This window comes from Harpia harpyja, chromosome 4 (genome assembly GCF_026419915.1).
Source record: "Harpia harpyja isolate bHarHar1 chromosome 4, bHarHar1 primary haplotype, whole genome shotgun sequence".
Lineage (NCBI taxonomy): Eukaryota > Metazoa > Chordata > Aves > Accipitriformes > Accipitridae > Harpia > Harpia harpyja.
The window spans coordinates 44,894,044-44,908,983 of NC_068943.1; the positions used below are offsets into that span (position 1 = coordinate 44,894,044).

General features: G+C 49.4%; 2 protein-coding genes across 2 annotated transcripts in view; both read left to right on the top strand.

The window, feature by feature from the left end:
* The first annotated feature begins 1,911 nt into the window (after positions 1 to 1,911).
* POU2AF2 (POU class 2 homeobox associating factor 2) lies at positions 1,912 to 11,048 on the top strand. Its single transcript, XM_052785802.1, has 5 exons — positions 1,912 to 1,921; positions 4,565 to 4,725; positions 8,914 to 8,956; positions 9,712 to 10,010; positions 10,635 to 11,048. Exons 1-5 carry the CDS (start codon positions 1,912 to 1,914, stop codon positions 11,034 to 11,036), a joined length of 915 nt encoding a protein of 304 aa, XP_052641762.1. The 3' UTR covers positions 11,037 to 11,048.
* A 3,401-nt stretch (positions 11,049 to 14,449) lies between these two features.
* Positions 14,450 to 14,940, top strand: part of POU2AF3 (POU class 2 homeobox associating factor 3) — an 8,076-nt gene continuing 7,585 nt past the window's right edge. The window contains exon 1 of the mRNA XM_052785803.1: positions 14,450 to 14,537. Coding sequence (XP_052641763.1) covers positions 14,450 to 14,537 — 88 coding nt within the window. The remainder of the gene's footprint in view (positions 14,538 to 14,940) is intronic.

The following is a 14,940-nucleotide window of genomic DNA, read 5'->3' on the forward strand; positions in this document are numbered from 1 at the left end:
GAATGGGGCTGGGATTTAACTTGTATATCCTAACCAAAGTATATAAATATCCGGCACAGGAGACAAAACTACCTGGGAAGCCTGCCAGGAGGCAGGTGGCAAACTAAGCCTATTGCTGACAAAGCAAAGACAGCCCTCTTCTGCTGTGACTTTACATCTGCCCACGCTTCCCCAACCCACCTGGTGCTTTCTGCCCATTCTATTACCTGTCAACCAAATCCAAGACACCTGTGGGTAGCAGGAGGGGGGTGGCCAAGAATGGACAGGCCAAAATAAGACTTGTCTTATATAAGAGGGCATATATACACAGTGAAAGACTCTGTGCACAGGAGCTTGAGTCTTCCATTGGCTTGATCGTGTGATGTCCTCTTGGTCCTTAGCTCCACGTCTGAGCAGGCAGAATACCCGACTTGTTCTGCAAGTTAAGAATATTGGGAATTATTCAGGATGTTATTTCAGCTCTGCATTCCCCACTTGCCTCTATGGCGTGAGCAGATGCAGCCTTTGCCAGCTGCTGCTCTTTGTATTTTCTTTTTCTTCTGAAGGAAAAGAATAATTACACTTAAAAAAACAATAACCTTCCCCAGGAAGGCAGTTCACATGACAGGCCAAATTCATCTCCAGGCCAATGCCAGGGAAAGTGCATGGAATTACAAAGAGGGACGGATCTTACCTAATAGACCCGCAAGCTGGCAGCAGAATCCACAAGAGAAGAAATATTTAATTATAAGGAACGTATTGGCGCCAGTCTTGTCCTGGTCATGTAAGATGAGCACAGCAATGCTGTGCACCAGCCCATGCTGCTTGTACACAAAGCACTCCAGAGATCATCTGCCTCACCACAGCCTGCCCTCACTGTATTGATAGGTTGTGCTAGCCATGTTGCAGGGAAAACGGCTCTCTTGCAGCAAATGCAGATATGTTTCAGAACCAGGATATAAGCTATGATGTTTAAAGAAGAATTTAAAGGCTTAACTCTGTTTTTTGGTTCAGATATTTTTTGGTTCAGAAACAGACTTGCTACCATTTGGAGGCTGGGAACAGAGGAATGGCTATAGCAGGCCTGGCCAAAGTCCCTTTAACCTGAGTCCAGCAGCAGTGTAAGAACAGGTCCTTTCCTGGCTGCTGTTCCCCCTGCTGGCACCTCACTGGGGACTAACCTCAGACCTTCAGAAAGGGGACCCCTCGCTTGATAACAGAAAGCCAAACCCTGGCTTCCCCCCCAGGAGCATGTGAGTTTGCTAAAGGATGTTCCTTTCCATTCCATGAGCATGTTGTCCCTGGCCGAGTGCTGCCCCTCTCCCCACAGGTGCTAGCAGATGCCATGCAAAGCCTCCTGGGTTCACAGTGTCCAAAGATCCAGTTTTAACTGTGTAACGCACAAGCTAGCCTGTGGGGTCCCAGAGAAACAGTACTACTCCCCAAGCAAGGCCTGCTGTGTGCATCTTCAACAGCACATGGGCGTCTCACACTTACTCACGAGAAGATGCTCTTGTCCCAGGCCTTGTTTTTCCAGCCAGGTTCCTCACCTGTAAGGAGATGGCTCATCACTGCAAGACTTACCAGCCTTTCACTTTAACCCAAGATTTTTCCATCAGTAAACCTCACCTCAGTTTTCATCCATGAAATGTCGGCTCAGACAGGAAAGAGACTCTTTGGGAATGATCCACCACTGGCCATGCAAATTGGAGTGAAACACACATCAACAGATTTGCATTTAAGCAAATCCCAAACGAGGTATCACGGAGACATCACTAAATTGTGGAAAACATATTTCTGTCAGGCTCAGCTGGAACTTTACCAGTGGAGTATGAGCACTGGCTTCAGTCTGCTCTGGGAAGCTCATGACGGTCAGCCTTTCTCCAAAGTCCTGCAGAATCTGAGAGCTGGGACTTGTCAGCAGTGACGACAATGGAAACAGGTGAGTTTCAGCACCTTGACTTTTCACAAGCGTAAAGATACATCTTCATAGAAATATCAGGGAAAGAACATACCGTGCCATCCTTGGGCTCATATTTAAAAAAAAAAAAAAAAACCAACAACAAAACAAACAGGAGGAATAATTGTCTAAAATCCACATGTGGCATCTTTAATGTCCCAAGAATTCAATAGTATCTATTAGCATGTTCTGCCTTCTCTAGGCTGAATTTATATTCCTTCACAATGCAATATTTTTCCAAAAGGCGGTTAGATCAAAGTGATGTGAAATATGATTCAATTTGCTTGAAAATTGTATAAACTCAGGCCTAAATTAGCATTCCTTTCCCCAGTGCTGCCAATAGCAGAGTTATCTGGAGTGTTAATAGCTGGTATCAGATCCTGCTGAATAACTCACTGAAAACAACAGGTTTATTTATATGAGGCTGGACTGCTAAGTTAAAAACAGTGTTAAAGGACAGAGCCATTACATTGCTTACTTATAAGAATTTGAGCAGAGGAATAACTGTGAGTATATGAGTGAAGTAACTTCAATAGCACAGCATCCGTGTGTAAAAGTAAGGAGGTGTGGAAGGGTTTTTCTAATGTCTTTAGACCATAGTAAAGATCTTAGGCAAACAGGACTGCAGAAGTGCAGATCATCAGACACTTGCTAGAAATGGTCACAGACAAGCAAGGTCAGTTAACACAAAGAGGTTGTAGGGTTTGGCAATATCAGACTGCAGAATAAAAGAATAAAAGCTGCTCACAGCTTTTCCAGTGATGCTATTTCAGAAATATCCCCATTCTGAAAATTAAATATAAGACTGTCTCCTTGGCTTTAGTCCTCCTCCAAAAGTTCTGTGCTGAATCTTCAACTGGATGCAGCTATCAAAGTCTGCATGAGTTATCGCAAGTATCAGACCATGATGGAGCTGAATGAACTGTGCTATACAGTTCAGGCTTTTCTGTCAAATTGCAATGCTGTATCTTTAAAGGAACTTTCATGCAAAGATGCAAAGTTTCCAATGCAGAAAGTATAGCTGTTTCTGCCAGTTATACCTGCTCTGCCACAGCTTTTCAGCTCCAGCTACATGTGCGCACCAGGCACCCATGCTTCCAACTGCTCTCAGTAAAAACAGCCCTGAAAAGGGGCTACAGGAGGGAGATTTCTTCCTTGGGCCATGGAAAAGAGCCGGCCCCAGTCTCAGCTGCAAGAGTTGATATCCATTTTTGGCTGTGTCCTGGCTTGTCCACAGATACTCACTGGTTGATATGCAGACTCAGTGTTTACCTCTATTTTGACTGTTTTGATCATAAGCTTTCTGGGGCACTGTCTCTTGCAATGTATTTGCCTTTTGCCTGGTCTTGGCTGAAGTCTCTCTGGTTAGTACTCAGACACCCAGTTGCCCAAAATTGCAATTGCTATGGCCCAACAGAAAACATTTGGGGTAACCTCAAGCCAGCACTGAGATTCTGTGTTGTTTAAACCCTCTACTCTTCTCTTTCTAAGCTCTCCACGTGCATGTGCACCTGGGGACACAATGCCACATGAATGAAAGTGATAAATGGAGCCAAATGACACAACCTGAAAAGCAGAAGGGCAAAATGGTATATCACAATTTTAGATATCAAACACATCAGCTGTGGAATGGCTGTTTTTGTTCCCTCAGGAGAACATGGCTGCATGTTTTCCAATGGATTAGCTTCAAAGTTAAGTTCTTCTCTGGAAGATTTCAATAAAAGCCCACGTGGACACTCCTCCCTGGTTCCACAGGTGTGAGCTCTCTGTTCAGGCACAGCCCGCTAGCCAGGATAAAAGAGCTGTCCCTGGTATTGTACCTCATACCTCTCCTCACTCGTGCCAAAACACCTGTACACAAGGCAGATCTCGCAAAGCTCTATCCAGGCAGAGGAAGAGGACAGATGCCTCACACCAAAAGTCACACAGACCCTAGGGACAGGTTGTGCTGTATTCCAGGCAGGTCAAGAAAACAGAGCCAGGCCTGCTGTCAGCCTCTTCGGTGACATCCTGAGACGCTGAACCCCTCTTTGTGCCTTCCTCAATAACCTTGATAAAACAACAGAGTCCCCAAGTCCCTGTCTGTATTTGCTGTGGATACAAAGCAGACTCAGCAGTCAGCTCCTTTTCCTTTCCTGAGATCTGCACTGTGATTCACATCACTGTTCAGAGCAGTGACTTCAACTGTCCAGGGTATTTCCACCTTTGCTGCACTGACGTCAAAGCTCGCAGAGCAATGTGCTGAAAGCCACTAACTCCAGAAGGGCAAGGAGGGGCTAAACCACAACATCTCTGCTGAAAGCAATAAGGGCTGTAGAGTTAAATCAAATTTTGCTGACCCAAAGGGGAAATGTAGGATCCCCCAGAGCTCTCTTTGGAAAATAAAAGCCTAAAACCATCAGCCAGCCATATCTGGCACAGAGGGAGCTGCATGGAAACCACATGGCACCCAATGCTGAAATACAGGGTAGGGCACCTCAGACTTTGTTCTCTGCAAATGAGCAGCCCTCGCTGTTGGGCTCCTGAGGGATGATTTTGTATTAATAATAGCAGTCTTATATACTTCCTTCCCAACTTGGTGTACAGAGGCGATGAATTTGCTTCTTCTGTAACAACCTCTTCCAGCTGCTATATGCTTTTCATTGAACTCCTCTAATGCTCGTTTCATTCCCTCAGTCCCTACAGATTTTGGAAAACGGGTGTACCAGGGAGTGCGAGTGAAGCACACAGTCAAAGATCTTCTTGCTGAAAAACGATCCAGGCAGAGCAGTGGCTCCTGCTTCAGTGTAAGTCACTTCTTCCCCCCCGCCCCCCTCCCCCTTTTTTTTTTAAACCAGAAAAGTCATGTCATGTAATCCTCTGGTTTAAAGAGCACTTATGTTGAGTTCAGGGCGCTGCCAATATTGGCAGGGAATAGCAAAAACATTTGCAACACTAGTGTTTGCCCCAAAAGATAACAGCTGGCTCCTTGTTTTTTTACATCAGTGAACCTTTGAGGGATTAAAGTCCTTTTTTTTTTTTCCCTCCATTCCTTTCACATCCTGCATATGACACCTTTCCAAGTCAACTTCCTTTTTTACTAGCTACAATTGAACAGCTCAGTGCCACAAAAATAGATGTTCTTTCCTGAATGTTGTGCTCCTTCCAGCTCCTCTCTGGCATACTAGAGTGCCAGGGGAGATGCAGTGATGTTATGGTCTGGAAAGAGGCCAAGCATCAGTTTGTGAAAGATGATTTCTTCTTATAGTGGTTCTATGGCAACAGGAAACCTAAGTCAAATTATAGTATGCTACATTGTTTTTCTCAATTACTAGCAAGAAAAGCGATGCTGTCCCCAGAAGAAGACACAACATTGCAGGTGCCAGCATGTGGAATCCAATGGCACAGTCAGCCATTCCCTGTGCCTTGTCAAGACTCACCTTTACCAAGCAGCAGCACTTCACTTCCAGGCTGATTGGCAGCAATAGGGCCACTGACAGATAAGGAGATGCAGTCAAGCTGCTGAAACTGTGACCTGGAAGGAAAGGGTGGGAGCAGAGACCCGAATTACTGGCAGCAGAGGACACATATTAGGAGCTTTGATGCTCTTTTCCCCTCAGGCTTTTTGCCTTTAGCAAAACAAAGAGACCTCAAAGGGACTTGCAAGTATTTTTCTCACTGTTACTTTCATGCATGTTAACTCTGTGTACCAAAACAGGCAGAAAACCAGCATGGGCATTACCAACCAAAGCAAGATCTAGCCATAGATACCTTCACAGCCTTCAGCTAATGCAGAAAGGCGGAAGAGCCCCTGAGCCATAGACAGTCACTGGGAAACACATGCTCCCACCAGGCAGGCATTTAGGAATACTGCTTTGGGGAGCAGCAGGAAGCAACTGCTGTGTTTGCTCTCCCTGAGAAAACAGATCCTGCTTGATGACTATCATGCTCTTTCTAGAGGCAGCAGCTTCAACGGCTGCAATCAAAAGCCCTACGAACTGTAAAACACTTGCTGCTTGCCTTATTGCCCTTTGCTTTGTATTCAAAAGCTTAGCAGTTGTGTGTCTATCTAATGCAAAATCAGCTCTGTTGCTAATTCCCTATGAGAGATGAAAAATTATTGTGCAGGGCAAACATCCGTATTTGCTCGAATATATCATGAAAAGAACAGCTGTAAGTGCAGCTCTGTTTATCTGACATAATATAATCCAGAATCAAAGCAAACGGCAGATAACTGAACACCCCTTTGTATATTTATGATGCAGTGTAATTTAGCTGCATCTTTTGTTTGAACATGATCTTTGCTCCGAAATCAGTAAGCCTTTGTTATGCAAGGGGAGGTCTATGGAGATCTGCTGCTGAGGAAAGGTCATTGCTCATCAGAGTTGAGCTGCTGGGCTGTTTACTGAGGCAGTAGAACAGCAACAATTTCATGACAGCCAGGCCCTGCACACATCAAATGATAGGAAACCAGTGTGTAATGTGATGAAAACCACACAGTTTGGGCTTCTGAGTTCCCACCAACTGCAGGGCAGAAGGGCTTTAGGGAGGGTCTGACTTTTTTCCTTTAGCTCATCTACTGTGTAGGCATGAACCAGCAGTTACCCTCTGCATGATAAAAGGATTACCCTCTTTTCTCAGGTGGGGAAACTGGTAGGTACACAGATGAAGCACTATGCCCAGCAGCACTCAGAGGCCAGGGTCAGATCATTCAGCAAACTTGCTGTCAGCAAGCCAGTGAGGTGCCCTGCCCAGACTAAGCTTTGCTTTTCTTAATTTTTATTACTTCAGCTGCTGTTCTACAGATTGGGCCCAGAGAGGAGATATACTGAAGCCAAAGTATGGTCAATGGGCACCATAGGACCCTGTTGCAGGAACACGTCATTATTATGACCTGGATCCTTGCATTTAGTCCCCCAAGGCAGCCTTGTAGCTGAACAACGCTCCTGGGTTACCAAGGCAGTGAAGCAACACAGCTCTCTGGAGTACGTACCCCCAGCCAGTATCTCTGCCCTGTCATGTGCAAGGGAGGCTGAGACCAAGTTTATCAACAGCTGAACATGCTGTGGGCTCAAGTGATGCTAAACAGACACACTGTGTTGCAGAAGATCCAGCTACCTCAGTCCCAGGGCACTGAAAGGAAGTAACGCAGAGAGGAAATGAACTAATGGGCTTCAATTAAGCTGAGCCATTCATCGCCTGATAAGGAGCCAGGAGGCAAGTGAAATGTAGGTCTCTGCAAGTATGTGGGTACCTGCTAAGATGAAGGCCAAAGATGGGCTGCTGCAGAGGTTCTTGCAATTGAATTACGGCAGGTAAAGCCCTTGCAGCTAATGTCAGCTCTGTGGCTATCCATCATAGGTGCGTGCAAGAGGACCTGCTGCCTGTGACACAGTCAGATAGTTTCAGTGGCTGTTGAACAGACAGAATCAAAAATGAACTTAGATGCACTGGTAATTTGAAATGCTCCATAATAGAGGCTGACAGCTGTGCCCAGGGACCTTCCTGTCCCTCCAGCAAAGCATCCCAGTTCTCATCACTGCAGCCCTTTGACCTGTAGGCAGCATCTGTGCTACCTGCACCTCCTAACTCAACTTTTTCCTCAAACACAGTATTATGGGTGCCAGATGACAGTACTAGATTACTTCCCAGTGGGGTGTTAAGACTGCGATCTAAACACTAGTGCAGAGGCCTGCACCATTACTTTCAAAGAGATTCCTCCTCAGTGAATGCAGACACAAGCTGGCTGCAGGATACAACAGCCATGGGCAGGCAGAGGAGGTGGTGGGGAAAAACCCTGAAGCAGGAGAAGGTGTTACTGAAGTGACATGGATGCCGAGAGAGGTGTCTGCTGAGAGCAGATTTGCATGGGGAGGCTTTAGCTTTGCAGGGCAGCGTGCATTACCAGCTATGATCCTCACTGAGGTCTGTGGCTGAAAATGGTCCAGCTGGAGACAGGTGCAAGCCCCAGCCCTGACCCTGCAATGTGAACACTCTCATCTGCCTGCAAGCCAAAGGGCTCCTTCCTGACACCTCCTATCACTCCCACAGCCCGTGTGACTTGTGTGGTCTCAGAGCTCATTTTCATGACGGAGCAGAGAGCAGCTGCAAGCCTCCCTCAGCAGTAAAAGGAAGTCCTAGCACTGGCAAATTTAATTCAAATTTAAACCTCTAAATTTGGTTGCTTGCTGTGGCAGGAACCTCCTGCTTGCACTATGCAAACTGAAAATAACATGCCACCATCACTGGCCAGGGCGACAGCACAGCTAAAGTAAATGCAGACGTGGGCACTGTATTTCTGCTCTAAGGGTTTGGAGGTCTGGAGACAGAACTCAGTGAAAATCCATGTATGAGCTCTGCTCCAGAGGAGCAGATGCTTTTGCCACAGTGCTTTGTAAGGAATTAGCCACCGTGAGCACCGGGGTCACTCAGGGCTAATTCTTCCATACCTAGGGACCAAGAGGAGAGTATTATTATCAGTATTGCTGTAGCACCCAAACAGGAGCTAGAAACAACTGCCTTCTGCACACAGCCTGCTTGTTCTGCTAGGAGGGGCCAGCTAAAGCAGCTCTGCGGCAGGTAGATGCAGCACAGGAGAGGTGGGCTAGAACATGGGCCATGCAGAATCTGCCTGTTTTGATCAGCCAAGAGCTTAGATACCAGCTTATTGAGACCTGGTTTGTGCCAACACCAAAATGACTGCTTAGAATTATGCCTGCATTAAGGGACCCTGCAGTACATGAGAAAGAAGCCAGTTATCTTGATATTTCTACTGCTATCAACTCTACACAAGACCTTCAAAATCTCTTCTTGGCCTACATCTGCTAATACCTCAGAGGCCACAGGCTTGAAATCTTGTAGTTAAGCTCTTCATACTTATACCACCAAGGCTCAAATAGTTCATCTGAATTATGCCAACACCTTCCCAAACTACATGCTTAGAGAGCTGCCTAGCTTTCATAAGACACTTTTTAACATATCTTTATCTTTTGCAGGGCAACACCAGCACACCGCAGTTACCATTTGTCCAAATGCCAGGTGAAGTTTTCCTCCACCAATAAATACCTTCTATGCAGGTTGGACAGTTGACACTGCCCCTGTCTCTTCTCCAAAGGACACAAAGTGAGCAAAGGAGCACTGGAGCAGGGCCACCCCTCAGAGGGAGCCCAGGAGGAAAGCAATTGAAAGAGTCAAAACAGGAACAGCAATAATAAAAGAAAGGCCCCTGTAATCTTGTATGAAATTCCCAAAGAGGGGAAAGAGAGGTAATTAAAGCAGTTCCCACCTCTTTTGAAAGAGGTGCCATGCAGATCCCCTTCTTTTCCCTCTGTGTCTCCCAGTTTTCCATGGAGCTAAAGAGAGAAAGCACAAAACCAGGAGCTGACCTGTTTTGTCCCTTGAGCTCTTGGGCAGGGAAAGGGGTGTGAGGCTGGAACAGAGGCAGGTGGTTTTGCAGCTGTAACCCCATCCTCCTCCCAAGGGCTGTAGCAGAGCAAGGAAAAAGCAAAGGCTGGTAAAGCTAACCCCAATCCCCCAGCCTCATACCTGAAGCTTCCCAAAACATATTTGGTTTGCTGCAGATGGAGATCATCAGCTGGATCAGGGCAGTCTGAGGTGCTAAAAGTACTTGGACTTACACACCTGTTTCAGGACAGGATTGACTCCTGCCCTGGGTGATGCTGGAGAGAAAAAGGTTTTAATTTGCACCTGCAGAGGTGCCATTAGCTCTGTGGTTCCCCAGGTGCTGCTGTTACAGTTTCCCTTTAGCCAACCCTTTTTTCTGACCACCACAGGCTCACCTACTACGGCTGGTTACTACGGCGTCAGGAGATCCTTCACAACCGAGTTGGATTTCCACAACACAAAGCAGTTTGTCAGTGATGTCTACTCATCCCCTCTAGGGTCCAAGCCCTTCTCGTGCAATTCCTCTGCCACTCAGGGCTACTCAGCACTCCTGGACGCATATCTCACCGACCAATATGGGGATTACCATGCTACTCCCCTCACAGCTGGTACCAGCTCCTTCTTCAGCCCTTCTTCTGTGCCCCCTCTCCTGCCATCCTTCCCTAATGACACAGCGCACTTCCTACTAGTGAGTGAGTCTATGGTTCTCAGTCACCCAATGAAGGACTACCTGATTTAATGCTGGGGGTTAAGTCAAAGGGACTCATGTGGGAAGGATGTGGCTGTTACAGGAGGCAGCCACAGCAGAGTGCACAGGAGATGGGTCAGGGCTGAGGGGGAATGTTTTTTCTCTTTGTTGCGGTCCTCCATCTAATTGTCCCCTCTTCCTGTTGGAGACCAGCTTCTAAATTAACAACCTTCCCTGCTCCCCAAAACAACTACTCTGTTAAGCTCCTTAAGTTTCTAGAAACATCCTTGGTCGGCTCCAGGCTGTTGCCTACCGCCGTCCCTGCCACTTCCCAGGAGCCAGCTCCATTCACACATCCAGGGAAGAGCTCCTGGGCCCTGCAGGGTCAGGGCTGGTCAGTCCCACTGGGAGCCTGTTCCAGGCCTTGCCCACTATTGACAGCATGGATGTTTCCTTTCAACAGTTTTAACACCAAATACTGCCCCAGAGCAACAGTGTGAGTGTTCCCAGCTAGGCTTTGGGGATAGCTTGGCTTGCTGAAGCCAAGCTAGATATACCATTACCTCCAGGATAAGCTTTTATTCTTAAGGGTCTTTCTTGCCTTCTCTCCCCAATTCCATGCAGAGAGAGCCCTGGGAGCAGACCTCACCCGACAGTCTCAGCCAGTCAGATAGTGCATGCTCAGACCCTCTGCAAGCACTGCCTGCCGGCACCAGCTGCCTCTCCTCACAAGAGTCCGGAGGCGTTTCCCCATACCGAAGCTCAAGTTGGACCCCAGCCATCCCCGGAGCCCAGCCCTACCCTCTGCATCCTCTTGAAGATGTCCACTACTCCCCCAGCTATGCTGCCACCTCATCCTACTCTTTCTCACCATTCCTGACTGTGGCAAACGAGCTTACCTCCAGGATGAGCCACCTCTCGCCAGAGCAGTCCTTGGAGATGCCGCCCCTTCACGATAACTCTGCCTGGGCAAAAGAGGATGGAAGTCCCATCTGGGGGACTTATGAAGGCCGGAGAACTTATTGATGAGAGATAAGATCTGGAGGAAAAGAAAAATGGACCATTATTGAAGCAAATTAATTATTTGTATGCTTTTTCCTAAAGCTGGTCCTTCAAACAGAGGATGCTAACAACATGCAATGCTTTATGCTCTGTTTAGAAATAGAATCACTTGTACATCTACCACATTTAGCTTATAGTAGTGCCTTCTAGCACCTTATGAAAGTCATTGCTCACAATCCTGCTGTGCCACAAGTAAAATACACAGCCTGAAAAATATCTGCACTCTATGGGCCTTTCCTGCAAACAAGGATCTCAGGTACTTCTTTCCAGATGCCGAGAGAACAGGTTGCTCTGACCCTTAAACTACATCTACAGAGCAATGTTACCAGAAGAGATTTGGGAAGGCTGGGGAGCAAGGCAGGGGGTGGGGGAAGCCCTCCTTAGTAGCACAGAGTCTGTATAATGGTATCTGGTTAGCATAAATGTATGTCCCTAACGCTAGCATGCTGCAAACGAACATGGCATTGTCTTGGGCAACAGTTACGGCCAGAGTAGCAAAGGCATGGCGCATTTGAGCCTACAGCACAGAAGGCTACAACCGAATAGAGCTCACCATACTACACAAGGGCCTGGCAGACAGCTTAGGGTGTTGGCAGGGACTGTTGGGGCACCGTCCTGCCTGCTGATCTGCACACAAGGAACCCTCTCCTTCCCACCTGCAATGCACAAAACACATCCTCCCCCGTTTCCCTCTTGCCCTGAAGAAAACACAGAGCTGTTCCCCCTCTTGCCTATGCCAGATCAATACAAGTGATGTGAGTCGAAGCCTTGCATCAGTGGGCATGAGGCAGACTGCTCCCAGCCCCTTGCCAAGAGGCACCCACCTGGGGCTGTCACTGGGTTCAAGGCTGATCTGGAGTCCCAGCGCCAGACCGGGACCCATGGCCACTAGAGGTAGCTCTGCACACACAAACACACAGGAGTCCTGTGCAACCCTCACGGATGCAGCCAATCCCGCCTGCTACCCCCTTTGCCTCATCTCGTCCCCCAGCCTGGCATCCACAGAAGCAGCAACAAAAGCCTCGCTGAGGAAGAACGGGAGCTTTCCAGGGCCTGAGAGTGTGTAGTGATGAGATGCTTTAAGGCCCTCCTTGCCTTTTCTCCTCAAATCCTGGGGCCGATGGGGCATTTGGAGCCTCCTCAGCACCCTCCCAGGGATCATAAATGGCACCGGGGTCACAGGATCGGGCCCAGATCATCGCTTCACGTCATGCTGCCTGCAGGCACCTCTCTATGGGGGAACGTGGACTGGGAGATGCAGCACTGCACCTAGAAATGGGCAGCAATAGCAGGCCCCTGTAAGCAACACTGCAGAGAGCTGCCAAGCGGGCCAGGCCAGTCCTCTACACAAAGCCCGTTCTTTTACAGGCATACCACCTAGCACCATCCCTGGCACCCCTCATCCTGTAGCCCAGGAATGTCCCTGCACCTCGGTGTGCATGCAGCAACTGTACAAGCCCCTTGCTCAGCCCACACCTGGCAGACAACACCTCCCTGGCTGTTCAGGCACCCGCAGACCATCCAGAGTATGTTCTGGCATCAAAGGATGGACTGAGTGCTCCCAGGGATCTCAGCACCTGCCCCAAAAGGGAAGGCTCTGTGCAGGCTGCCGCGGGACAGACCTCTCACCCTGACCCCTCGCAGCATGGCTGAGAAGCAGCTGCGAGAGCCGGAGCAGCAGCAGCCCTGGTGCAACGTGCCCAGAGGAGCCCATTTAAGTTTTCAGGGGCTCAGCACAGCCCCTGCTTCTACCCCGCTGGTGTCGATGAGCTCCCGGGGCAGCGGCTCAGCGCCATCCTGGGGTCACAACCGCAGGTCAGCCCCAGCCACCGGGTGAAGCTCTCCCCCGCAGCCCTGCCCAGCCACTGGCCTGCGCCCAGGCTTCCCCAGGGGCCAAGCCCCCTGGAGCCCTGGCTAGGGCAGAGGCCCACGGCTGGCCAGGAGCGCCCGGCTCTGGTCCTAGCTGGGCTGGATTCCCTCCCAATGCTTCCTGATTCCCCAGACTTGTTCAGACCTGCTCAGGAAAGCAAACTCCGGCGGCTGTCTGTGCCTCAAATCTCGCCTCTGCCCACCCCATGGGCTGCGCCCTTCTTTTTGCTAGTCGGGCCCTGGAGAGACAGGGAAAGCTCAGCCCGGGGAAAGAGCCAGTGGCCAGGGCTCCTCCACATGTGTGCTAAGCTGAGCTAGGCTGCCTCCCTGTTTGGTCCGTGGGCACCACAGGCTCCTGCGAGTGGCAGGTGTGGAGCATCCTGGGGTGACGCCTGCTCAACCGGAGCTGCTACCCTGACCATGAGCCAGGGCAAGGCCAGGAGCCCCAGAGCATCTCGGAGTGTGTGCCGGTCTCCTTGCCCCGCACCCAGCCCCTGCACCCCCAAACCAGAGGCCTGCACGAGCCCGCAGCCTTGTTCCACACCACAACAGACAACACCGCCAGGCTGAATTGCTGTCCATAGCTGCTGTTTGACAAAGTGGCGAAGCAGTCACCATCAGGTCTCTCAGCTGTACCTTCTTCAAGGGCCTTGCATGGATGGGGACACCAGGGTCAGTCTAGCTGTATTTCTGTCAGGCTCTGAGGGGGAAGCAGGGACAGAAAGTTTTTGAGCTGTCTTGGAAGTGTTTGACCCACTCTGGCATTTGGCTCTTAACCAAGGCAGGGTCTCTGTGAGCCTGGAAATGCTCTGAAACCCAGGAAATGCAGGAACGCCCCAAACACGGGTGCTTCATGTTTCCTTAAGGCATACAGCTCAGTCACGACTGGAGCTGAGCAGCCTGCATGCTCTGCTCTGTGGTCTCTGATTACAGAGGTAAACATTACCCCGGCTCCCGGGAGTGCCGGCTCCCCTGCACAGCACCCACAGCCTCACCGGGCTCTACCCACCCACCACCGATGCTTCAGCAGGAAGCAGCCCCAGCAATGCAAGGGCTTCAGGTCCCAAACCGCTTAGCATGGGCAGGTCTGTGTACTCCCCTGCGACGCCCCCTGCCCTGCAACTTTCCCACCACAGCATGCTCCTTTTTGCTGCATCGTGGGGAGGGGGAGAGGGCTCCTCTCCAGAGGAGCCTGTGGGAAGCATCCCTGCAGAGCCACCCCGAGCAAGGCTTGGCCTACCAGGAGCTGCAGAGGCACTCCCTCTGCACCAGGGATGGCATCGCCACTGCGACCACTCCCCACAGAAATCAAGTGTATTTGTTCAACTTAAAGGAAAAGAAAAGATTCAGCTGCAACAATAGCCAAACTGAACTGCTAGTAGATTATTAACAGCCTGGCCTGCTTTCTCCTTCAGCCAGCTATTCCCAGGGCATGGCAGAGACTGCATTGCCCAACGAAAAGTTTAAACGCAACCTAAAAAACCTGACTACTTCAGTATTGTATAGTGATGAAGGGCCATCCAAAAAGTGTGGCATCCTACCACACACTGCAGCCCCACCACCTGCAGCACACAGGGCAGGCCAGCACTGAAGCACGTAAGAAGAGAGGGGCTGATTTGTGCAGCAAGAGCAAATAGTCTGAATTAGGGGAAAATGCAGATAAACTCCAATATAAGCCCAGCATCTGGACGGAGGGAAGGGAGTGCTGTGGAAAGAAGTGGGGTTTGGGTAGCTTCAGCTACCTGGGTGCCCAGGGCAGCCTCTTTGTTATGCCATGCCCGCCCACTGCCATTTAGGTCCCAAAAACCTTAGTATTTAGCCTTAAAACGTGAAAAAATGTGCAAAAAGCAGCTCAGTCCCTTGCAGAGTCCTCTCCGCAGGTAGCAGATGAAATATGAGAGGGCTGGAGCACAGCCTGTGTGTCTGAGGGGAAAATACTGAGCCGGTTTCAAGGCATCTGCTTCGTTCAGGGAAAGATGGATAAAACCCTGCAAATGTC